The sequence below is a fragment of the Silurus meridionalis genome, chromosome 13 (assembly GCF_014805685.1).
Source record: "Silurus meridionalis isolate SWU-2019-XX chromosome 13, ASM1480568v1, whole genome shotgun sequence".
Classification (NCBI taxonomy): Eukaryota; Metazoa; Chordata; class Actinopteri; order Siluriformes; family Siluridae; genus Silurus; species Silurus meridionalis.
The window spans coordinates 6,802,313-6,829,454 of record NC_060896.1 but is presented as its reverse complement, the minus strand read 5'-3'; the positions used below and the strand labels follow the sequence as shown (position 1 = coordinate 6,829,454).

The 27,142-nt window shown below is 39.0% G+C and overlaps 1 protein-coding gene across 5 annotated transcripts in view; it reads left to right on the top strand.

Annotated features, from left to right (window-relative positions):
- The window catches only part of shank3a (SH3 and multiple ankyrin repeat domains 3a), a 288,699-nt gene that overhangs the window by 54,380 nt on the left and 207,177 nt on the right, over positions 1–27,142 (top strand). For 3 of the 5 annotated variants that reach the window (XM_046863928.1, XM_046863926.1, XM_046863927.1), the window contains exon 2: positions 21,641–22,128. In XM_046863928.1, the coding sequence (XP_046719884.1) occupies positions 21,835–22,128 (294 nt within the window). In that variant the 5' untranslated portion in view covers positions 21,641–21,834. Of the gene's footprint in view, positions 1–11,703; positions 11,780–21,640; positions 22,129–23,323; positions 23,340–27,142 lie in introns of those variants that run through there. The other 2 variants (XM_046863925.1, XM_046863929.1) reach the window with 2 other exon arrangements.

Genomic DNA, 27,142 nt, shown 5'->3' with positions numbered 1-27,142 from the left:
AAATACGCATAAAAAAAAAAATTTTTTTTTGGTGAGAATAAGGCATTTCACAAGGTTGAGTTGCATACTGTACATACTGGGAGCATCTCAATGTAACATACGAAAATTCAAATGCCGCATGATAATAAATTTTTTTAAAAATTTCTTCAACTATCATATGATAAGTCGAGGTCGATAAGTCGAACCTCGGAATTTGGGGACCACCTGTAATATATATATATATATATATATATATATATATATATATATATATATATATATATATATATATATATATATATATATATACATTTATTAGGAACAGTACATTCACATTGTACAAATACAGGCACACAAATAAAATGAATATTAAAAGAAGACATGCTTATCATACATTTACATATATTTCTAAGATATTTATACCCGTGCCGCTAAATGACCCTCAGGATTGTAGGCACAGCAGTTCTGACAACATAATACTAATATAAGTTGGAACATCACAGCACCATCATCTGCATTTCTGTTCAACATAATTTTAATGGTCTTTAATAACTAGTGTTTTTATTGCAGCAGCTCTCTTGCATTTATATTTGGCAGCTCCAAGCAATACCCTGTCATCCCTTCTATACCAATTGTGATTACTGTGGGTTTTTCTCTAGGTTTCAGTTGTTATTTTGTATACAATTACAGTTTTAGATGGAATATCCACAGTGATGTGTGTGTGTGTGTGTGTGTGTGTGTGAGGGGGCGGGGTGTGTGTGTGAGTCTGCAGATTTCATTCTGTATATATACAGTGCCCTCCACAATTATTGGCACCCCTGTTTAAGATGTGGTCGTGGACTTCTAAAAATTCTCCTTTTTTTTTAAAACAACATAGAACCCAAATGCAAAAAAAGAGAAAAATCCAACCTTTCATTTAAGTACATTACTTTGGTGGTAAAAAAAATCATACATTTAGAAAAAAAAAAAAACTTGAAATCATGTGTACCACAATTATTGGCACCCCTAACAATTCCTCTGAAAAATTTAATTGGTCCCCAGACCTCAACCCAATCGAAAACCTGTGGGGCGAGCTAAAGAGAAGAGTGCATAAGAGAGGACCCAGGACACTGGATGATCTAGAAAGATTGTGCAAAGAAGAATGGTCAAAAATCCCTCTCTCTGTGTTCTCCAATCTTGTGAAATGTTATAGGAGGAGATTAAGTGCTGTCTTGTTGGCAAAAGGAGGTTGTACAAAGTATTAACATCAGGGGTGCCAATAATTGTGGCACACATGATTTCAAGTTTTTTTTTTTTTTTTCTAAATGTGTGATTTTTTTACCACCAAAGTAATGTACTTAAATAAAAGGTTGGATTTTTCTCTTTTTTTGCATTTGGGTTCTATGTTGTTTTAAAAAGGAGAATTTTTTGAAGTCCACGACCACATCTTAAACAGGGGTGCCAATAATTGTGGAGGGCACTGTAAGTCCCCACTGAAGGCCCAGGTACCAAATGCACCCTGCCAGTGGACTTCACAAACCTGCCATGACTGTTGCTTCAGGAATCATTTAGACCATAACCATGAGAAGTGAAATGTGAGATTTTTTTTGTGATTCTGTGCAACACCTTGATTGTGATTGTCTGGCTTCTATGAGAAGCAAAAGGCTAGTCATGTACAGTACACTGTAATTTAAGCTTTACAGAAAGAAATATGCATGGCACATTCTTCATCAATCCCCCTTTTAATTTTGTTTGCCAAAAGCTGATGTTTGCTCAACATATTCCCACTGAGTCCTGAATTTAGGGCACCCTGAAAATTGTAAATCGCATCGTGGTATAGCAGTAGACATATTAGAAAAACTGACTTATTACTGCAGCATGAAAATGACCAATAATAAAAACTAATAGAGCACCACTAATAATGTAGTTCCTCATTAATATAATGATCTGCTTTTCTTTTACAGCACTGATGACTTCTTCGGTTTGATTGTTTACGTGCTGTTTTGGATAACAGCAGATCTTTGTATTTTCTTGCTTTTTATTAGGCTAAGAGACAAACTGTTTTGTTTCCTTATTAATTCAAGAGAGGCACACCATCACACCACACTACAGTGTTTGATTTTTTTTCCAGGTGGTGCATTTCTCTGATTCAAGGCACCAACAGTCTGAATCCAATTTATCAAGTCAAGTCAAGTCAAGTTTATTTGTATAGCGCTTTTCACAACAGACATTGTCTCAAAGCAGCTTTACACAAATCAACAGTGATGGTGAATGGTGTGCATTTGTCCCTGATGAGCAAGCCGTGGCGACTGTGGCAAGGAAAAACTCCCTTAGATGTTATGAGGAAGAAACCTTGAGAGGAACCAGACTCAAAAGGGGAACCCATCCTCATCTGGGTGACATCAAGAGTTTGATCATAAATCTTTCAACAATACAGAACACTGGAGAGTGAGAACTAACATGATTACTGGAGTATAAGATTATAAGTAATGTTCTTTCTGCAGTCTTAAACAGTCTATATGGTTAGTAGCTCCGAGTTTTATAAGCTCAGCATTTGTGATCACCACAGATCCAGCATCAGCTTCTCCATGCCAGAGCCTTTAAACACTCCAGGAGGTCCAATGTCAAAACTCCACACATGTAGCGGGATCCAAATGGCACTGGTACGTCTCTAGATGGTTCAGGATGTTTGTGAGTTCGGCATCTACTTCTTTAAAGGTCCGTAATCATCACGAGGTGGGAGGTGACTGGAGCTGGAGCAACCTCAGGATGCCTCGGGATGGGGAGAGAAAGAGAAGCAGTGGAGAGGAATTAGCGTAGCTGCTGTTCATGATATTAACAGCACAAGTTGATAATGTGCATGTGATCAGATGTTCTGGAGCACAAGGTTATGATGTGATGTGTGTTATGTGTAGGCTTTGCTAAAAGATACGTTTTAATCTACACTTAAATTGGGTGAGTGTGTCTGAGCCCCGAACACCGTCAGGAAGACTATTCCAGAGTTTAGGAGCTAAATGTGAAAATGCTCTACCACCTTTAGTGGACTTTGCTATTCTAGGAACTACTAGAAGCCCAGAGTTTTGAGATCTCAGGGGCGTGGCGGATTGTAGCGTGTTAAAAGACTGGATAGATACACGGAGCCAAACCATTTAGTGCTTTATAAGTGAGAAGTAATAGTTTGTAGTCTATTCGAAACTTAACAGGAAGCCAATGTAGGGACGATAAGATCGGGGTTATGTGATCATATTTTTTTGACCTTGTAAGAACTCTGGCTGCTGCATTCTGGACTAACTGAAGCTTGTTTATTAATGAAGCAGGACATCCACCTAGTAACGCATTACAGTAGTCTATTCTGGAGGTCATAAACGCATGGACGAGCTTCTCTGCATCGGATATAGACAACATATTTCTTAGCTTAGAAATATTTCTAAGGTGAAAGAAGGCTGTTTTGTAACCTGATTGATGTGATTTTTGAAAGACAAGTCGCTGTCTAAAATAACACCCAGGTCTTTTACCGTTGAACTAGTGGTTACAGAACATCCGTCTAAATGCAGGTTGAGATGCTGGAGCGTCTGTATACCAGTTTTTGGGCCGATGAGCAAAATCTCAGTCTTATCAGAATTTAAAAGTAGAAAGTTATGGGTCATCCAATCTCTTAGTTCCTTAACACACTCAGTCATCCGGGTTAATTGAGCTGTATCGCCTGGTTTAGATGAAATATATAGCTGAGTATCATCAGCATAACAATGGAAGCTAATTCCATGCCTTCTAATAATATTTCCTAACGGAAGCATGTATATTGTGAAGAGCAGGGGTCCTAGAACTGAACCTTGCGGCACGCCATAATTTACTTGCAGTAATTTAATTAACTTATCAGTTTCAGAACGTTTACTGCCATATGGTTTTTGTAGACAGACAGGCAGGTGGACAGATGGACATTTAGATAGGTAGGTAGGAAGAGCGATAGATAGATAGATAGATAGATAGATAGATAGATAGATAGATAGATAGATAGATAGATAGATAGATAGATAGATAGATAGATAGATAGATAGATAGATAGATAGATAGATAGATAGATAGATAGATAGATAGATAGATAGATAGGTAGGTAGATAGATAGATAGACAGACAGATAGATAGATAGATAGATAGATAGATAGATAGATAGATAGATAGATAGATAGATAGATAGATAGATAGATAGATAGAAGGTTCGTTTGTTTGTTATACAGTGTGTATATATATATATATATATATATATATATATATATATATATATATATATATATATATATATATATACACTGTATACACACATGTACACGTACAAACAAACCTTTCTACTAAGTACTAAGCATAACTACTAAGCATAATACTATGTACCTACTATCAAAAGTGAGTACACCCCTCACCTTTTAGCAACTATCTTCTCAAGGGACAATACTATAGAAATGAAACTTGGACATATTTTAGAGTAGTCGATGTGGTGCATGTGTCAGCAGCTTCTTGATGTCCTTATAGAGGAGTGGAAGAGGATCCCAGCAACAACCTGTGCAGCTCTGGTGTATTCCATGCACAGGAGGATGAAGGCACTGCTAAGTAGACTTGTATGTATATATATATATATATATACACTTTAGTTTTAACAATTTTAGTTTAGCTTTGACATATAAAAATCGTATATGTCACACACACACACACACACACACACACACACACACACACACACACACATATATATATATATTTTTATATATATATATATATATATATATATATATATATATATATATATATATATGGAGAGAGAGAGAGAGAGAGAGAGAGAGAGAGAGAGAGAGAGAGATAGATAGACTGAGAGAGTACTTTTTTAATCCCACTTTAAAAGAGTAAAATATTGTATGTATGTAAATAAGCAGTATATATTTTACATAGTTGCCTTCCATGCTTGGACAGAGCAGGCATTTTAGGAGAAATAGGCAGTGATTCAGTGGTACTCCGAGAATTAGTCAAGGCAGAAGGGGGATTTTTCCACAGAACGGAGTATGTGAGGTGATTGAGATGCAAGACATCAGAAAAATATTGAATTGGCCGGATCCAGATTGAACCAGTTATAACCAGGCTGGACAAGCATAAATATCACTCGTTCTCCTTATCAAGGGATGAAGTGACAGGTGCAGGGAGCTCAGCAAGAGCCAAACTGAGATTTTGTTCCCCCAGAAATAGCAAAAGTGTAAAGAAAAGTGTTGTATTTGAGTGTGTGTGTGTGTGTGCATGTGTGTGTGTGCGTGTGCGTGTGTGTGTGAGTGTGTGTGTGCAAAAAGAAGGGATCCAATAAAACCATTATAAGCATTTGGTTTGTGAACACTGGAAATAACAATAGACCTTTGAATATAATCACCCAAGTGATATTGAAACATCTGTATCAGGTGAGACAGCTGTGACCTGGATTAATGTTTCTGGTGCCCATCAGTGTGTAACTTCTCGTCTGTAACAGAAAAAATGGTAACACTTTCAGACTGAACCCAGAATCTTACAGTTCTCTGGTCCCTGGAGACCTGAAAATCACAAGCCTACTATTCAAACAAGACTGTCTACATCAAGATAACCTCATCAGGCGACTTTGTAATTCTATCTCCCTCAGATATGCGTTGCAGTAAATCATTTTACGTCTAGCCAATAAACACTGTTGTAAAAATCCCATCACTGGAGTTTTGTCTCATTTGTCACTTTTTTGTTCAACAACTATTCCATCAAATCTGGGTATGAATAGCTTCAGCATTCTGGATTAGCGCTGTATACCAAACCAGTGTGTCAGAGACAATCCCCCCACCCCTCCACCCCGCCTCACTCTTCTTATCCTACTTATACTTATCTGTAGCACACTGCTAGCTTTTTTGTCTGTTTTTGTCTCACACAAACACACACACACACACACACACACACACACACACACACACACACACACACACAGAGCTAACATTAGTGTCTTTGTCTAAAGAATTTCCATTTCAAATTAGATTATTTGGTTCCATGTTCTTGGTGCAACAGTCAGTGTTTTTTTGGAGTATTCAGGTTTATTGAAAGCCTTTATTTGTCACAATGACACATGACCTTCCAGGGGTGTGATGGTACATGTGTTTGTAGTGAAATTTTCCGGTGCAGGGCTTTCCTTTTTACATGCGGGACATAGTTAAAATCTCACTTCTTATGGGAAAGTATTAAGTGAAGGACGGCAAGTTTGTTTAGTCTCCCCCTCTCACTTTTTAGCGCATCTTGTTATTATTAAACCGTGAAAACATACACAACAATACCAGTGTATAAAAAGAAACTGGAGTTAGAAACTAGTGTACAGTATTTCTGACTGGAAATACGATTTGTAGTACGTTGTTTTACTTTGAGCATTTGCTTGAAGAATTTCTCTTAAAAGAAAAAATTGTGACATTCCGCATATCAAGGGAGTGAATAAATGGAGGATGGAAGGAATGAAGACGTTTGTTGAAGTATGCTGAAATAGGCAAAACAGATAAGTAGATCATATTTTAATAAGATTAAATATTAAATGTAAAACACACACAACCTGTATTTCTCAAATGGGGTCTAAGAAATGTAAAATATTTAATTTAAATATATTAAATTCAATTAACATATTTAAATTAAATATATTAATAAAATTGTATATATTTAAATTAAATATTTAAATATATTACATTTAATTTAATATAGTTCGATCCTCGGTCAGGGAACCAACCTCAGCCGTTAGGGTTGCACAAGCCTTTGTGCCGGTCCCAAGCCTGGATAAATGGTTGCGTTAGGAAGGGCATCCAGCGTAAAAACGTGCCAAATCAAACATGCGGATGGTCTGCTGTGGTGACCCCTGATGGGAGAAAGAAAGTTTTATTATTGCATTTCCTCCCAATAGCTCTATCTAAATTGTACCAAACCGTGACTTAAAAATTGAGAAACATACTGAACCGTTAACCCCTACAACCTTCAAATTCTCTCTGAATGCTTAACATCTCAGTACATTTAAAAATAATACAGTCGAAAGTTGCTAAAGGGAATAGCTAACTGCCTCAGTTAGCTATATGTGTTCTGTGATTCACAGTATGTACCAGGAGTCTGCAGATGGTAGCTGTGTGTGTGTGTGTGTGGGTGTGTGTGTGTGTGTGTGTGTTTGAAGCACACAGTGACCTGCACGCACATATTTTGGTACAAGACTGAAAACATAGCAACCACAGAGCAGGAAATGAACCGCTCTTACCTTTAAACCCAAACCTCCAACTTTCTCTCTGTCTGTTTTTCTGTTACACTCACATCCTTTCTCTTTTTTTCCATTAGTATTTTACTTATTTGTGTTTACTCACTCTTTCTTTAGCCGCTTTCAATCACATGCTTGCTCTCGTTTTTGCCTTTGAAATCTGAGGGCCTTTGAAAATCAATTGGGCAGAATTGTCTTTCTGTGTGACTGACTGCGAGCTTTTATTTCTCAGGGGAGCACCCTCGTGCCACGCTCAAGTTCCCAGAGGTTACTGAAGGATATGTTGTCTCCTCGTATACACTCGTCTTCACATGGAAAACGGTTCATAATTAGCAGATCATGTTGATTTTTTCCCAGCATTAACACTATTTTTCTTAGTACTGTTTTTCCTTTTCAAATTCCCTGAACGATTTCTTTGAGCTGGTGTAAGGCATATATTATTCATAGGTGTTAGAAAAATATTTTTGCTTAACATATTTAACATATACTGCTTAACATATTCAACATGCTATTAATACACTGTTAGAAAAGTTTGTTTAGTGTCTCTGCACATGAGTGTTGGTCAGGTGTTTTCTATCTGCAGCTTTCCAGGTTAGTTTTGTATTATCAGGGCTGATACAGATTTTGTATGACTTCTTCAAACATCAAAATAAGATGTTCAATATTTTTACATATGATTTAAACAATTAGATCTTAATCATTCTTTCATAATTCTTTTCATACAACTTTGGCATGAAAAGAAACAACATCCAACCGAGACCTTAGAGACCTTCTTTCTTCCCATTATTCTCATTTATGGCATTTGGGAGATACGCATATCCAAGGCAACTTGCAATTATCCTATTTATACTGATCGGTTCTGATTTAAGGGCCTTGATCAAGTGCCCATCAGTAGCAGCTTGGTCTGGCCGGGATTTAAACTCACATCCTTACCGAGAATTGCAACATATTACCCGCTGACCTCCCATTTCTCATTATTATTTTCAATGCTGTTAACTCTTTAACGGATTAATCTTTGTCAGATTGGATTATTTGATTGCTGGATGACGATATCTGCTGAGTGATACAAGTCTTACATCTGGACAGCAATTAAATCAACATAAATGAAGTGAGGTTATATAGCGGGATGTGTTTTCTATAAATCCATACTCTATGTATGTGTTATCATATGATCACACATGCCATCTAAGCAATCATCAATAAGGCACTCAATTCAATCTATTCAATTTATGAACACTGTTTGTACATTGGTCACAATGTAAAGAGATTAATTTGTATACACTATACACTACACAGTATACATTATATGAACAAATGTTTTGGGACACCTGACTTTTGCAATTACATTTACAGAGGCATTTAGCAGACGTCTTTTCAACGTAAAAAGGCGATGTACAAAAAGTCTTTATGGTTTCTATCAATAAATCAACACTGGCTCACTAGGTTGCAAACTAAGGATACCACCAGCCATATGTGGTTCTTCCCCAAACTGTTACCACAGAGATGGAGGTACACAATTGTATAGGATGTCTTTGGATGCTGTAGCATTAAATTTAAACTCAACTTGAACTAAGAGATCCAAACCTGTTCTATCATGCCAGTGCCTCTGTGCAAACAGCAAGCTTCATGAAGATATGCTTTACCTCACCTACATCATACTAAAGCCTCTGTGGCTGAAGGAGCACAAATCTCAACAAGGACACTTAAAAATCTAGTGGAACATTTTTCCAGAAGAGTGGCGGTCCATATAGTGTATGTTCTACTTATTTTTATTTTTGATATTTGGTATTTCTAGGTCACACCAATATTAATAGAACTTCTTATGTGGCATATACGCCATTTGGTCACGTAACATTAAGAATAGAAACGCTCCCTGTAATGATTAAACACGATTTTTGATCATTACAACACTCAAGAATGCATATTGCTTTTTCAAGCGAGCATGTACAAACTAATGACTGCCGAGGCTTTTTTCTCACCGCAATTAAAAGCTGGACCAGGAAAGTAATACAGAAAGAACAGCATGCCTAAGATCCTACACAGCAGGCACTCATGACCTGCGTGAATACACAGCCACACTGTTTTAATACCTTATCCTGGGTTCTAATGCCTACTGCTGTCTGACACAAAGAAATCCTGTCTGACAAATGACCATGCTCCACGGCAACAGGTATACCAGAGATTTCTAGTGATTGGCCAGAGATCTATAGTGTACATTGATCAGGCATAACAATATGGCCACCTGCCTAATATTGTGTTGGACCCCCTTTTACTACCGAAACAGCTTGTCTGTTGGACACGGACCAGCCTTCGCTGCCCATGTGCATCAATAAGCCATGACCGCCCATGACCATGTCTCCACTTCACCACTGTTCCTTCCTTAGTAGACTTTCAATAGATTCTGACCACTGCAGACTGGGAACATCTCACAAGAGCTGCAGTTTTGGAGATGCTCTGACCCGATCATCTAGACATCAAAATTTGGCCCTCATCGAACTCGCACAAATCCTTACGCCTTTCCACATCATCTAACACCTCAAATTATAGGACAAAATTTTGCTTGCTGTCTAATATAACACATGCACTCTGGAAAACTTCTAAAACACCATTTGTTTTGTCTACAATCTAGAAGCAGGTAAATTCATCTATATAGTCCTTTCATACACAAAGGTAAACTCATGATAGAGTTAATTAAAACAAATAAAAAAATTAAAAAATTAAAAAATAAATAAAAAAACCTGTCTGGGTTGACAAAATTTTGTAAGCTTTATTCTTTATTCTTAATTATATTTCAGAATTCTTGACTGATATTTTGCTAATTTGGGCGTGGTCAATTTTTTTCTTTGCCTAGAAGTGTAGAGTAGGGATGCTTACATTTTATGACCAATATTTTATAAGGATATTCATTTTTGACAATTTCTTGGCTAAACTGTTTCTCGAGCAGCTTCTCTGAGCACTACTGCTGCTAGGTGAATATGACGTATCACAACGTTTCATAGACCGAGGCGTGTCCTGAGACTCACATAAAATATAGATTAACATGGCAGAGGTAGAGCTGCATCTTCCTGGAGACAGAACAGGAAAATAATGTCAGGTATTGTTAATCTTTTTTTTTTTTTTGCACTACAAAGACAAAGGACAATGCGTTAGAAGTCAGAAGGCACTTGAGTAAATTTATGATTTGCTGTCAGCAAATCAGTCTAACATCATGTTTTTTTCCATTGTATCATATTGCATTGAATCACATCATAATAGAGCTGAATCATATCGCATCACATCAGTAGCTGTTTCATATGTATCTTTAATGCGTCAAGATTGCATCGGCTTCAGTTATAGTAAAGCTCATTCATAATGTAAAGGCATATTGACATTTCCTAACTTCAGGAATCATGCAGACTCACAGAATGCAAACATCGCACCGGATCACTCTTGCACTCTTACAAAATGCGCTGAACATAGACCTACATGGAATTCTACTTTAGACATGTGTGCCTCCTATGTCAGGATATTTCAATGCAACAATCCCATAGCTCCTACATACCGAGCTGTCCCAGCTGTCTGTGCTGGATCACTGACTTTCTGGTAGACAGGAAGCAGTATGTGAATAGGATAAGACACAGCATTCAGTCGTGAGCGCCACTGGATTTTGTGTTCTGTCTTCTGTACCTCCTGGCATCTTCTGTTTTCATTGTATCTATGACCTTCTACTTTTTTTTTTATTTTGGAAGAAGAAAAGGTATTAATTGGTTTTATACATAAAAGTGACAACTGTGTATACGGACAGGAGGCAGAACACATGGCATCCCAGCACACTTTCAGTGATCTGGAGTTAAACCCTCAAAAAGCTGTCTAGACGGCTGTGAGCTCCAGTTAATTATTGGTCAGTCAATACAAATAACTTGAAGCAAAACTATATACTGTAAGAGGAGCTAATAATCAAATCACTTTACTCTCATTCTCAGCCCTTTTCCTTCCTTGCATTTCCATCCCCTTTTCTAACATATCTCTGCATTGAATTCCTATTACAGGTAGGATTTAGTTGTTTAAGATATTCTTGGGATAGTTGGTATAGATGATATTCTGCCGTCTGAGGGTATACCATAGCAAAAGCTGACCTGAATATAATCCAAATTGCAACATAATGAATCATTGTAGTGGAGCTCAGCATTTTTGGCTTGTTTGACATTATTGTTCATTCATTTTTTTACTCAGTTGTAAATTTTATTTTGCTTCCCATTACGATTTAATATTTGTTTGACAATTCCCAGCATTTTGTTCAGTAGAGCCCTGTAAAAATAATTATACTCATATGTACGTAATCGTTCAAATACGTGCTTTATTTGTCAGTTTAATTAATGAAATTTTAAATATTTATTTGTTAGCGATGAAGAAGCAGGGCCAGATGTCTATAAATCATTAATGGTAATTGTAGTAGGAAGTTTTGAGTTCTTCATTGCTGGTCTCCTGTGCTGGTCTCTTAGGCTGATCTCTGTAGTGGAGGTGGCATCTGCTCGTGTGGCACTCTCTGGGATTAGTCTGGAAGACTCTTCGGTTCAGGTATGGCATACAGCGTCACACAGGCGAAAAACACAGCCGTACGCTTGGCTTTTTCAACAGCCAGGGCATGTGGGCGGTTTCTGAATTCAGATTGCACACGCGTTGGCAGTTTATGCGCAAGTCAGTGTGTACAGTGAAGACATGAATAATTCACTTTGTTTGACAGAGCAAAAGAGAAAATGAGAAGCGCTTCAGAGTGGAATATGAGAGAGTAGGAAAAAGAGATGATGCGGTGGAAAGAGAGAGAGAGAGAGAGAGAGAGAGAGAGAGAGAGATGTCTCTTGGGAGTTTTTATGTAGCTGCCTAGTAAGGGGTATAGTGTAAATATTTCACTCGCCATCACTGAGACATCAAATCTTGGCCTTACTAACTGCTTCGCATAGTTAATATATCGTATATTTATTGTACATCAGACCCTCCGCTGCTGTATTTGCATGCATCATTTGCTGTTTTGTCTGGCTACTACACGCTTGTGTATGTGTGTGTGTGTGAATGCTGGCTAACTGCAACTGTATGATGTAATGGCGATGAAATATATATCTCATACTGCTACAGGCTTTTCAGGATCATAAGAGCTTCCAGAGAATATCCCTCACACAAATCTATCTCTTAGTGATGGAGTAGACTGTGTACTGATGTACATTGATGTCAATCTGGCAGAGTAATATATTGTGTTATAGTGCTTCATAGTTGAGCTGCAGTGACAGACAAAAGTCAGATTTGACATGGAACATCTCGATGTGACACATTTTCAACGGCGTTAATATAAGTCTGAGATTTTCAATCGAGTGAAACGTTCAGCATGATGAACGTACTGTACAACAGCTGAAACTCAGTCGCCCAAAGTGTTTGCACACGCCATTCAAAAGCTGTACTGTAGATAGGAAAAGAATGAATCATGCCTAATTAAACATTAGCTCTTTGGCCAAAAGTGTTCATGTGCGCTGGTGTTCAGGGTTGCCAGGTTTTAGCTACATCTCCACCCATCTCAAAATCTGCACAAAAAAAATTTGGGATTTGAAAAATGAAGTGGCATTTTTTCCTTTTTTAAATATTAGTGTCAGAAACATTTTACCCGTGTTGCAGACGTACAGTACAGACCAAAAGTTTGGACACACCTTGTGTGTCCAAACTTTTGGTCTGTACTGTATATATATTATATATACAGTACAGACCAAAAGTTTATATATATTATATATATACAGTACAGACCAAAAGTTTATATATATTATATATACAGTACAGACCAAAAGTTTGGACACACCTTCTCATTCAAAGAGTTTTCTTTATTTTCATGACTATGAAAATTGTAGAGTCACACTGAAGGCATCAAAACTATGAATTAATGGAATTGTATACATAATTATATACATTACATACATTTTGTTATATACATAACAAAAAAGTGAACTGAAAATATGTCATATTGTAGGTTCTTCAAAGTAGGCATCAAGAGAATGCCAAGAGTGTGCAAAGCAGTAATCTAAGCAAAAGGTGGCTACTTTGAAGAACCTACAATATGACATATTTTCAGTTGTTTTACACTTTTTTGTTATGTATATAATTCCACATGTGTTAATTCATAGTTTTGATGCCTTCAGTGTGACTCTACAATTTTCATAGTCATGAAAATAAAGAAAACTCTTTGAATGAGAAGGTGTGTCCAAACTTTTGGTCTGTACTGTATATCTGATTTGTCATTTTAAAAGTCAATTATACCTATTTTGCATTAAAAAAGCCACCCTGGCAGCCCTGCTGGCATGACTCCAGGGGGTGTCTAAAGCACAGGCAACTTTATTTCACCTTCTGCTGTTAACTAAAGTCACACAAGTCTCTGAAGCTCAGACTTGTTTTTGAACCTGATAATGAACCAAGCAATGCAGTGGTTTCTGACAAGCGTACTGAGGAGTGGGCTTTCCTGATTCAACATACAGAGTAAGTTTACTTTCTCGTAGGAATATGTTTAAATGTTGTTCATAGCCACAGAATATGTCATATTATATAATGAATAATCTACTTTGTTATGCACAGACCATACACAGACCTACTGACCTACTTTCATACATTACACTGCTTAGCATGCCAAGTAAGTTTTTGTGTAATATAAATGTAAAATAACAAGTAGACACATTTTGAAACTTTAAATTATTTCATACTGATGCGAATGCTGTCTCTCATAGAGAAGGGAACAGATGGTTGAGGTGAGTCTCCATTAGCAGCTGCATAGGGTGGGTGCCATCAATCTACTGCACATCAGCTACCAACTCTCAGTCAGGTGCCTTGATAGTAAACACTCAGCCACAGACTGTTCTGAGGAAAAATAAAGCAGATTTATTCCATGGCGTCATCACCAGTCTATAGAGTCTTAATGAGAATGAGATTGTGCTGGGTTAAAACATGTTATAGTTGAATACAAAGCTAAAAAAACATATTGGATGTGAATTTTTCCGGATGACACAACTGGAATAACTAAAAACCTTCAATTCTGCACTGAAGTCACTGTCAGAGTATAGCTGTAGGATTTATAGCCAGAACAAAAGTATATATTACTCTTGTCACAAGGAAGCCATAAGCTATTAGTTATTCTAAAGACCTCCTGATACCCCTAGACTAATTAAAATATGATTAGGTGTACAGAAACTCTTATTTTCATTAGGCTTCATTTTTGATGCATTAATTAAACATATTAATTAAACATATTAATCAACTAAATCAATAGATAAACAATACATCAACTAAACTGGGAGCTCAAGCTTCCTCCAACCTTGTGGAATTTTCTTATGTAGTGTCTCTCTCGCAGAAATTTCTTGATTTGTTCTGTTAAAATACAGCAGCAAGTTAAAGTTTTTTATGTACTGTATGCTTAAACCACAAGTGATTTTGCAAATATTTTTTATTTTATTTTTGTTGATCGGTTCAAATCCTTTCCTTTATTTTCCTTTCCTTTCCTTTCCTTTCCTTTCCTTTCCTTTCCTTTCCTTTCCTTTCCTTTCCTTTCCTTTCCTTTCCTTTCCTTTTCTTTCCTAATTTTCCTTTCCTTTCCTTTCCTTTCCTTTCCTTTCCTTTCCTTTCCTTTCCTTTCCTTTCCTTTCCTTTCCTTTCTTTTCCTTTCCTTTCCTTTCCTTTCCTTTGCTTTTTTCCTTTCTTTCCTGTTCTTTCCTTTCCTTCATTTTCCTTTCCTTTCCTTTCTTTTCATTTTCTTTTTTCTTTTCTTTCCTTTTCTTTCCTTCATTTTCCTTTCCTTTGCTTTTTTCCTTTCTTTCCTGTTCTTTCCTTTCCTTCATTTTCCTTTCCTTTCTTTTCATTTTCTTTTTTCTTTTCTTTCCTTTTCTTTCCTTCATTTTCCTTTCCTTTCCTTTCCTTTCCTTTCCTTTCCTTTCCTTTCCTTTCCTTTCCTTTCCTTTCCTTTCCTTTCCTTTCCTTCATTTGCCTGTCCTTTCCTTTCCTTTCCTTTTTTCCTTTCCTTTCTTTTCTTTTCATTTTTTTCTTTTCTTTTCTTTTCTTTTCTTTTCTTTTCTTTTCTTTTCTTTTCTTTTCTTTTCTTTTCTTTCCTTTCCTTTCCTTTTTTCCTTTCCTTTCTTTTCTTTTCATTTTTTTCTTTTCTTTTCTTTTCTTTTCTTTTCTTTTCTTTTCTTTTCTTTTCTTTTCTTTCCAGAACCAGAAAGCTGATGATGCATTTGCGTCATGTGGGATCGTTTGGGAGGAAGGAAATCCTCCTTAATTCCAACTTGAGCAAATATACACATTCTGTTCTGTTTACTACATACAATGAGCGTTTTTTTATATTCATTTTAAATATATGAATACAATAAAAGGGGCAGTTTTTTTTATGAAATGTGTGAATGTGTTTATTTGCTCAAGTGGGAATTAGGAAGGATTTCTGCTCCTCCCAAACTGCCCCATATGCCACGAATGCAGATTTATCTTTTAGTTATGTATTAGATGAACATGTTAATGTAGGCATTTATTTATTACATGTTTATGTAGGCTGGTACCTCACTTATGGGATTTTTTGCAGAAATCTGGGCTTTCTGAAAACTCCCAAAATGATGACATATATGGGAATTACTTGTGGGAATTAGGTGGGAATTGTGTTGGAATTACTTTTTCCCGCCATATAATGTGAAATGCCTCCATTAGGCAGGATGCTTTCATCTCACTGTTGTTGAATGTTAAAAACGAAGCCAGATCAGCTAGCTAGCTAGCTAGCAGAGGACAAAGCACAACGCAGCTGTTTTCCACAACATTTAGATGATTAACTGTTACAGAAAGCGCTTTTGCCCATTCGATTGTTCATTCATACAGTATGGATGATTCTTAATTTCATATATTCATTTATGTTTAATGGTGTTTTTCTGTAAGATAGATGATGCTGGTGGCTGTGAACTTTTTCTTTGAGTAACAGCTTGTGTCTGTAGATTAGAATATACAGTATATGTAGACTGGGTAGTTTGAGTAGATTTGGGGTAGTTTTTCCACCTTCAAAATAGCCCTTTTGTACAGCAATACAGCACTCCTGTCTGCAGGAGCCAAATCTGGCGAGTAGGGTGGGTGCGGAAGTGAGATCATGCGGATCGTTCTCCGGCTATCATCATGCACAAGTTGCTGAAAGGCTTCCAGTGATGTTCTTCCGCTCTTGAAGCTATTCAAAAAACCTCAAACTTCTTGTTGCAGCATCACCGTATGTCACCCGTATGCCATGTCAAACATCTTTGTGGCAGATTTGCTCAGTTTCACACAGAATTTCAGGTTTGCCTTTTGTTCTAACTTGCTATCCGCAGACATGATCGCACATGGTCATCAACCTTTTGATACCGCCTTGTATACACAAAGCATCATCTGAATTTTGGTTATGTAAAAATGGTTAGTTTTGGACTACACATGGACTTGCAGACTCTCATCACAGTGCTGGAATTCCTGCTGCAAGTGTGTGGTATGGGTCACTTTTGGCAGGAACACTGAAATATATACTGGCCACCTGGTTTAATTACTAAGGAGAGATAATAAGATAATATTTAATAAAGCCAGAGCATGTGCACCTTTGTCTCGACTTTTTTAAAATTACATGCTGATGGAAAGGTTCATAACCTGGACTTGTGTTGAAGACGTTGGCCAGAGCTGCACGGCAAGGTCTCAGTCAATTTCAAGCTTAATTTAAATACAAATTAAGAAACATCTTGGATGAAATACTGTAGATGTTACGCTTGATGTGTGTTGAGCATCTCTCTCTCTCTCTCTCTCTCTCTCTCTCTCTCTCTCTCTCTCTCTCTCTCTCTCTCTCTCTTTCTTGCCCTCTCTTTCTCTTTGTGTCTTTCATAGTATTATTTTTTTTGAGTAAACAGTAGTAACTGTAGTGGAAGAAGCCTATCATCTGTGCTCTGAGCAGCAGTTTAAAAGCTGCTCTGCTTCTCTTCCACTGCCTCACAAAGCCCAAGCTGTGCTGTGGAGAGACAAGCGTGTGTGCGTTTGCATGAATTAGACAGAAATGACGAGTTTAGAAAATAATAAGCTGGTGCAAGCAAGTGTAAAGAGAAAGAGGGGGAGACAGAGAGGGGTCAGTGTTATCAGAGTGATAGCACTCACAGATAGAGAAATCCATTTCAGAGAGGAAAGAAAAGGTGAATTAGGACAAGGGAGGACAGTAATGAAAGTGAGAGATGGCCAAATTGACGATGTTCACTGGGACCAGACAGGTGGAGGGCAGAGAAATGGAGAGATGTGGTGCTGGACTGAGGAGACTGATTTCTGCCATTGATACTAAAAGGGAAACACCTGAAAAGGCACATGAGCAAATTGCTGAAACATGCCGGGTGTGCACATCAAACTGGGGTAGGTCTCAATAATACACACTCTATAGAGGGATGGGCTTAAGCTGTGGTGGTCATAGTGATGCACAGGATTTCTTGGTATGACATTTACCTCCTCGTGTTTAATGAAAAAAAAACATTTTTATTTTTACCTCATCATTTAATAGTAGAGATGCAAAGGGACGGAACATTTCCATTAGATTTCCAGAAACTCTTCATCGGAACTTGGAATTTTGGAAATATTCCAAGTTGTAAACTTACCAGGAATTTATGAAAATTAATAAAAATTGTGGAAATGTATGTAAACTGTATTATATACAAACAGAATTGTAAACATTTTGTTTGGTTATAAGCTGACATGCATGCAATACAGATAAAAAAAAGAAATTTTTGTGACACTTTGATTCAATTGTTAGTATAAATGTGTTGCACAAACCTTACACACAAGGAAGTTTGAAATATAAATGTATGTAATATTTATGTAATTTACATAAAGACGGAAATTTTTTGACATTATTTTGTGTCACGCATGGACCAAGAGTCGGGAAACGGTGTATGGTTACACACTTTATTAGTTTGAATACACAAGGCAAAGGGGCTTAAGGAAAAGCACAAACCAGAGAGTCAGTATAATATATACGGTATAGTCCGTAATGTGGGTAGAATCTGTAATGCGGGTAGTCCAGGGATGATCGCCAGTGTGAACCATAGATTGGATGGTTGAGCGAGTGGAACTGGGCTCCTTATAAAGGGGAGAGTAAATTGGAGACTGGTGAAGGTGATTAGTAGGAGGGCGAGGCTGTGCGAATGTGCTGTGTGTAGGAGGGAGGCGTGGCTAGTGGTTTCCTGACAGTACCCCCTCCCCCAGGGGCGGCTCTCGACATCCTAACATGGCGCCTGGGACGCCCGCGGCCCCGTGGGGTGGGGCGACCAGGGTGGCCGGCGTGAAACTCCTCCAGAAGTGCTGGGTCCAGCACATCCTGTCTGGCGACCCACAAGCATTTCTGCGGTCCATAACCCCTTTCAGTCCACAAGGTACTCCAGGGTAGAACCCCTACGTCGCAAGTCCAGTATCTCCCGGACCAAGTAGACCGACGGCTGGTCCAGCATCTCCGGGGGAGAAGGCTCTATGGTGACCCCCAGGTGCTCCACGGAGGGGGGCATGAAGGGCTTCAAGAGTTACACATAAGGGTCGGGTGGATGCGGTACCTAGGAGGCAGGTCGAGTCGATAGGCCACGTCGCTGACCCGCTTGATGAACCAGAAAGGATTCCGATGAAATGGGGTCTGAGTTTCCTGCAGGGTAGCACGTTGGAGCTGGGTGTGTGCAGCTTCCCACACACGCATGCTCTCCAGTAATCCATGGCTCCAGTAATCCACAGCTGGGACGTGGAAGGGGTTCGTCCGTTCCAGCACGCACTGGAACTAGGGTTAGGCCGGTGGCGTTTTGACGCAGGAAGTTCTGCGCGTATTCGGCCCAGGGGAGGAAGTGGGTTCAGGTGGTTTGGTCCCGGCTACAGTACGAACGGAGGTGGCGTTCCAGCTGTTGTATCTTCCGCTCTGCCTGTTGGTCTGTGGGTGATATCCCGATGACAGAACGCCTTCCAAACGTGGGACATGAACTGGGGACCCCGGTCGGACACCATCTCCTCTGGCAGGCCAAAGCAGGGACTGGCGGCAAGGCCCGGGGACGAACGTCCTTCCTTCAGGGCACCCTACGGGGGTTGGCTCTCCTTGGGCCATGGTCTGGATCTCCTCTTCCAACTCCCAGACGATGGGGCTGAGGATTAGATCCGGAGGAATGATGGGTTCGGGGTCCGATCTTCTGTCACGCGTGGACCAAGAGTCTGAAACCGGAGTATGGTTAGACACTTTATTTGTTTGAATACACAAGGCAGAGGGGCTTGAGGAAAAGCACAAACCGGAGAGTCGGTATAGTCCGTAATGTGGGTATAATCCGTAATGCGGGTAGTCCAGGGATGATCACCAGTGTGAACCGTAGATCGGAGAGTGTGCTTAGTGTAGGAGGGAGGCGTGGCTGGTGGTTCCCTGACATTTTGTGTGCAGGATTCTAATAAAGATGTGCGTTAGGTGATGGAGGAATGTACAGTACATGTAGCGTTAGTGGCCTCAGCAGCACTGCAGTAAGTGTGCTGTGTGCATGTGATTGATGAATGTACAGGGTAGAAATTCATCTAAAATTGCAATTAATATGGTTGTTTTAAACAAAATTACCCTGCAAGAATTTTAATTTAACTACATTTATGTTCCGTGTTATAGGCTGACTTGCAATTTTGTAAATTCCCAGTTTATTTCCATTAAGTTTCAGTAATTCCCAGGGAAAGTTTCAGTCTTGCAAATTCCTGGAATTTTACAACTCTATTCAGAAGTGGACGAATGGCTGGTGGTTGATTTTGTTGAGAAATCCAATCCTTTAAAAAAACATAAAAATCTGAAGATAAATTTGTATTTAAGCATTTCTGGTGAGTTTAGTGATTTTGTAGTTAGTTTATTCAATTAATTTAAATTTTATTTCTATAGCATGTTTAACAATAAACACTGTCTCAAAGCAGCTTAATATAGATAAAGAGGTAATAAAAAAAGTTATACGTTTGTTGCTTATCAGCAAACCAGTGATAACTGTGGCAAGGAAAAACTCCCTGAGATAGCATGAGGAGGAAACCTTGAGAAGAACCACACTCAAAAGAGAACTCATCATCTTGACACTAAATGTCAATTCATTACAGTTCCATCATTGTCAAGGTAAGAAGTAATAGGTGATTAAATGCATCGTGTGGTCCATCGTGTGAGTCATTAAAGCAGACTGTTGACATTAAGTACAATCTAAATCCATCCTCAAAGATCCTGTGTCGCTTTCATGGATCCCCAGGACATTAATGCGAAACCAATCAAACTTTTAAACAAACCAGGCAGATCCAAGGAGAGGAAAGGAACAGGAACACTGGTCGCTAGTACCTCAGGAGCATGTCAAACTTGACCATACTAATTTTTCCCTGTAAGAAGTTTGAGTTTTTTTCTATACTGACATCATTGCTGGCTCTGTTCTATTGCTGTTGGCTAAAAAAAAATGATCTATAGCTTCTTTTTTCACTCATCACTCACCAAGTGTCACAATAAAGAGAACTACGTAGTAATAAAAGTAGTTGGTGCAAATGCTAGACACAAAAATATAAAATGGGAGCAATCGTTTTGCTGGTGGAATTAGAAATAAGACATTTTGGAAGCTGATCTGTTTAATGTACAGATGAAAGACTTAAACCCTGCTGCATTCATTCACATTAGGTGGAGATGGTAGAGACAGTATGTCAGAATGCACAGCGAATTTTATCCTGGAGTAAATCTTGGTTGCCAGATCACATTTTAGTGATAACAATTAATATGCAAGTCATTTCAGGTGGATTTATCTTTAAACTTAAACTTTAACTGTTTAAGCCTTTAATAAAAACTGGACATTTGGTAAAGCACACCATGCACGTGTGTGTGTGTGTGTGTGTGTGTGTGTGTGTGTGTGTGTGTGTGTGTGTGTGTTATAACTGGACCATGGTAAAGCGTATGTGTTTGTGGTTATTGTGTTATGAGTCTTGCCAAGTGATGTAGCATAGCATATAGTCAAACCTGATAAGCACACATACACACACACACACACACACACGAGCGTGCTCACACACAAATTGCCAGGTTGCCTGTTTGACTCCTAACCACAGATTGACGATCTAATTCATACTGTCTATTAAATGCTTTGGAAATGAGCTGTGATGATGACATGAGCATAAACTCGTTCACAATTCTCAATAGGACCTTATTCCTTTTCTTTTTCTAGCGCCATAGAATTATATCATCCACATATTATCCTGCAAAATGATCCAAGCGTAAAGAAAGTCTTACACACAACTGCAGTGTAGCCTGTTTCTGCATGGCAATAAACCTTAATGTGCTACAGGGATTTTTCTTGCTGTGTATCAGACAAATATCTAACCTTTCTGTTTTTGTGCCCATCACTCTATTTTTTGTCTCTCCTCTATAATCCCCTCTAGTATCCCCCCTTTTCCATCCATTTCTTTTCTGTGTGTGTGTGAGTGAGATAGAGAGAGAGAGAGAGAGAGCAAGAGTGAGAGAGCAGTGCTGAGGGTATGAGTGTGTGTGTGTGTGTGTGCGTGCTTGTGTGTGTGTGTGTGAGTGTGTGCGCGTGTGAAAGGGCTATGCAGTCGGCGCTCCACACACACGGAGCATGCTTGTGAGTGGAGGCTCTGGCCAACATGAGCCTCCCGAGCCCAGAGCGCGTCCACAGCATCAGCCCAAACCCGCGTGCACCCTCCTCCCTTTCTCGCTCCCTCCCTCTCTCCCTCCCTCGCTCCCTCTCTTCGTCCACGAGCCTCATCCGCACCGCCTCTCCCGCGCCAGCCAGGGGGACAGCTCCCGCAGTTCCCACGGTGACGGTTGCCGAGCACCGGCCTGCCCCATGGAGGAAGCCCAAGGCAACACGCTGGTCGTCCGCATCGGCATCCCCGACCTGCAGCAGACGGTGAGTTTCACTCGTCACTCCAAACTCTCCCCTCTTTCTCTCACTCCTCTCTTCACGGTGCAGCCTTTTTTTTCCCACACTCTGTCCCACTCTTCCTTCACCACCGGTCCACCTGCACGCCTGCATGCTTCCCTAACAAGCTTGTTTTGTAGTTTTCTTTCCTGTCCTCCTGTCCAAATGTTATATAATGAGCTTTCTTCATTAGCGGGACCGGGGCTGACTTTGACAACTGAGCACTCGAGCAGCGAGAGGTGAGAGAGCGTTCGTCTTGCGGGACCGGTGTAATTCTTACAAAGGACCCATTTTGCCTCTGAAGCTGTCAAACTTGACAGGTTGTTGCCCTGTAGTGTGCTGCGTCCTCGTGGCCTGTTCAAGAGAATCGCACATATGGCTGTGATGGATAAGAGGCAGAGAGAGATTGAGTGAGAGAGCGAAAGAGAGAGAGAGAGAGGGAGAGAGTGAAAGAGAGAGAGAGAGAGGGAGAGAGTGAAAGAGCGAGAGAGAGGAAAAGAGAGGCGGGGTACCTCTTTCATTCTCTCTCACGTTTCATTTCTCCGAAGTGCACTTACTTACCTGTACGATTTCGAGGGACAGATCACGCTGTAGCTGTGTAATTAATTTCATTTCTGAGTCCAGTTGGGATTTCTGTGTGCTTGTGGAGATCTGCCCTGCTGCTGTCTGTGAAACATGTGGAGCTTTTGCTGCAGGCTTAATTGGCATCTGTGTGAGAGGGTGCGTGTGTGTGCGTGTCAGCATTCACGTGCGCCTGCTTGATTTATTCCATTTGAGGCCTGGATGAGAGTATCGGTCTTCTCCAGACAACGTAATGAGCGAGGTCATTATAAAGGTTACTTGCAATTGACTTGTAGCTGGATAATTTGTTGTTTTGTTACAGAATTTACCAGATGCTGTGTTGAGAAGTTTCATTGTCACGACTACTTTGTTTTTTTTTGTTGTTTTTTTAACTCATGAGAATCATGGCTGAAGTCAGCTCAGATGTTTTTTCCTTTCTGGAGTCATTGCTTCACACAGGTTTTGACCTGACGTGGAAATCTGGGCCGTGTGTGTTAAAAAGAAGTGATCAGTGACCCAGCTGTGCCTCACCTCTACTTCCTTCATGTCCAAAAACGGTGTGGATTTTTATACAGTATGTGTGATCTCAAAGAATAAGAGAGTAGCAAGAGCCTGTTCAGATGTCCATTCCGTAATAGGTGCGTATATGTGCGTGTGTGTGTGTGTGTGTGTGTGTGTGTGTGTGTGTGTGTGTGTGTGTGTGTGGTAGAAGATCTCATTAAAAGAAGAAAGCCTTAGTGTTTTAGTGTTGGTGTGTATGTGCGTGTGTGTATGCTTTAGGGATGCTTGTGCTTCAGTGCTAATAGAGCTGGGTGAATGAGAGCACAGAGAAATCTGTAAATGTCACACTTTCACAAGCAACTCTGTTCCATGCTGCTTTCAAATGTTAATGCACACTTGCTAAATGTGAACGCATTAGAATACACAAAAACGTGAAGGGATTGCATTTTATGGGCAGTGTTGTGTATCGCTGTGATGTGTTTTCTGTAGGCCCGTTAACTTTGATGTGTAATTGTCAATATTTATATATATAATGTATATACACTGCCCATCCAAAAAAAAAAAAAAAAAAAAAAGGCACCAACAGGATTTAACTAAGCAAATAGGTAAGAGCCTTTAGTTGGTCTCAGTTTAGCAGCGTTATGTGCCCAAAGAATGAGGTCAGCTGACTACCTGAATATACTGAATGACCAGGTTAATCAATCAATGGATTTTTTTTTGTCCCTGATGGCACAATCATATTTTGAGATGACAATAACAGGATTCATTGGGCTGAAATTGTGAAAGACTGGTTCAGGGAGCATGAGACATCATTTTCACACATGGATTGGCCACCACAGAGTCCAGACCTTATCCCCATTGAGAATCTATGGGATGTGCTGGAGAAGACTTTGCACAGCAGTCCAACTCTCCCATCATCAATACAAGATCATGGTGAAAAATTACTGCAACTCTGGACAGAAATAAATGTTGTTACATTGCAGAAGCCTATCAAAACAATGCCATGGCGAATGTGTGCCGTAATCAAAGCTTAAGGCGGTACAACAAAATATTAGAGTGTGAGACCTTTTTTTATGGGCAGTATATATATATATATATATATATATATATATATATATATATATTGACTTGTAACTGCTTTTAACGTTCAAATAAAAAGAAAATGCAACTCCCTCTCGAAAATCAACCCTGAGCACAGCAGGTAATGCCAAATTAACATGGCTATGGAAAAACCTTGAGATGTATTATGAAACATGTATTTGATTTGGATCAAACAATGTACAGATGTATTAGCTTGCCTAATCTATAACACTGTGACTATACATACAGTATATACATATATTAAGGAGTTCAATGTACATCACTTATCACATTTAGATGAATAGGTTGATGCTAACAAAGGTGGAGGCATCCACTGTTTTTTTCTTGCTTTTTTGTAGTGCACATAGATAAAAAATGACGTAGTTCAGATCTGCTTACCTTCTCGAGTTAAGTCAAATGGATCATGTGCCCTGGGAAACCTCCAAATGTAGAAATGCCAGCTCTGTCAGCATGTCATAAATAAACTCTGTAAATGCATTGTGCACCGTAGTTTCTTTTTTTCTTTTTTTTTTCGTCCCGTGAGCTTCATCTGAGCCCTCGCTCGTGTCTGAAAGAAAGTAAAACCCTTCAGCTTGCGCTACTCTTTTTGTCGCATCCCACGGAATCCCAGTCCCAATGCACTGTGGACCTTTCTGGCAAGCGTTCCTTAGAAATAAAAAAAGTGCCTCCTGTTCATATCTGTATTTGTATCCATTTAGAAAACATTATCTGTTCAGTCTGAATGATGTACAACCCTAATTCCGAAAAAGTTGGTACGCTGTGAAATATCCATATAAAAACAGAATTCAATGATTTGCAAATCTAATCAATCCCTATTTTATTCACCATCGAACATAGAAAACATATCGAATGCTTAAACTGAGGAATTTTTATTTCCCCTCAACATGTACCATATAGGCGACACGATTTAAAGACGGAAAGTCTGTGCTTGTGGAGTGGGCAGCTTGCACATTTGGAAAAGCTTTATCAATGTATATACAGGTTTTAGAGCAACAAATACTTCCACCCAGGAATCGTTTTTCTCAGGTAAGGCCTTGCATATTTGATCAAGACAATGTTAACTGACTTTGTAGTAGAAGAGTCCAGGTGATGATCTGTGTCTATGAGCTGATCAGTCTAGACCAGGGGTGGCCAACCAGTCAGAGACCAAGAGCCACGTTTTTTACTGTCTTACCGCAAAGAGCCACATCATACACATGGGCACACATGAACATCACCCATCCCTTCCTCTTACACACACACACACACACACACACACACACACACACACACACACACACACACACACACACACACACACACACACTGTCTCACACACACAAACTCTCAGTTCAACCAAGTCCACAATCAAAAATATAATAATTTACAATAGCGTTTTTCTTTTACTATGCATGTTGCTTATTGGGACCTCTGCCATTCCAGGTCAGAAAATACCGCAAAGTTTCCCAGTAGGGGCAAGATCATTTAAGTTTTAAAAATACCATATTGAACTCAAGCGAATCGAACACGCAAATAAAAAAAACAGAAACTTCCATATGAACGTAAGAGCCGCATGAAACCAAGCAAGAGCTGCATGCGGCTCGAGAGCTGCGGGTTGGCCACCCCTGGTCTAGACCCTTAAAAACATTTGGTGCTTCATAAAATGAAAAATACAACAAAAGACAACCAGAACTATTGAGCAGCTAAATATAGTCCTGTATCAGACACATTTGGAACAAATGTTTTATATGTTATACTGTGAATAAAATATGGGTTTATGAGATTTGCAAATCGTAATATTTGAATCAATATTTGTGTCGGTATTTTGCAATGTTAGAATGTCAAGTTAGACTTTTTGCCCTTAACATTTTATTAATCGGCATTGGGTGATTACTATTGCCTACTATTCGGTAGTGCATTTACATTCTGTGCTTGCATGAGGAAACATAACTCTTTCATACCAGCAGGAGGCAGTAGTGTGTATTTGGCATCCAAACAGGGAAACCGAAAGAGCTACAACTATAAATATACAAATCAAACAGTGTTTATGCATGCTGCGATCAATACTAATGGATTCGTGTAGCAATTTCAATCATGTCTGCTTAGTTACAAGGACAGGAGCAAGAATGGCAACAAGCACGTTCCGTTCTTTTCTCTCGTCGCTAAGCTAAATAGACAATTGGAATTTTCTTTCTCGCCAACGAGCTCTGCTGCTAATTTCACATACGAAAATGGTCAAAAAACAGCTGGCAGGTTTGACCAGAGCCAACAGTGTGAAAAAACTAAAGCCGACCGATGCTCAAAACCCCCGACATTCCCCGATGGCCGACTGTCAGCTTGGTGTGTCCCGTGCTTTAAGTTCTTATCCTTCATACATAATCTTGCCTTATATTTTTCATATGATGCTACTTTTGGAGAGAGAATGAGAATAACAACTGGAGAGCGAATGAGAATAACATTTTGAGAAAGAATGAGAATAACATTTGGAGAGAGAATGTTTTTCTGCTGATTATTGAAGAGATAATGACATTCATAACAGTAATTAGAATATGCAAATTATGTCAAAGAATGCCTTCTTAGCAAATGAAGACACTTTGAATAAAAGGAAAAAATAATCTAAAATTTTCACTGCAGGAATATTAAAAAAAAAAAATACACGACCATGAATACTTTTTCTAGACATCGTCACTCATTTTAATCCTAAAACTGTTTTTATTTTATTGGAAGATAATTTAGCTTCTTTATGGAAATTCTGCATGACATAGACACTTAAAAATATATGCCTGTAGAATAAGATGTTTCTAGAATAGATATAAATAGGCTTGATAATCTTATATTTGTTTAAAAAACATCTAAAATA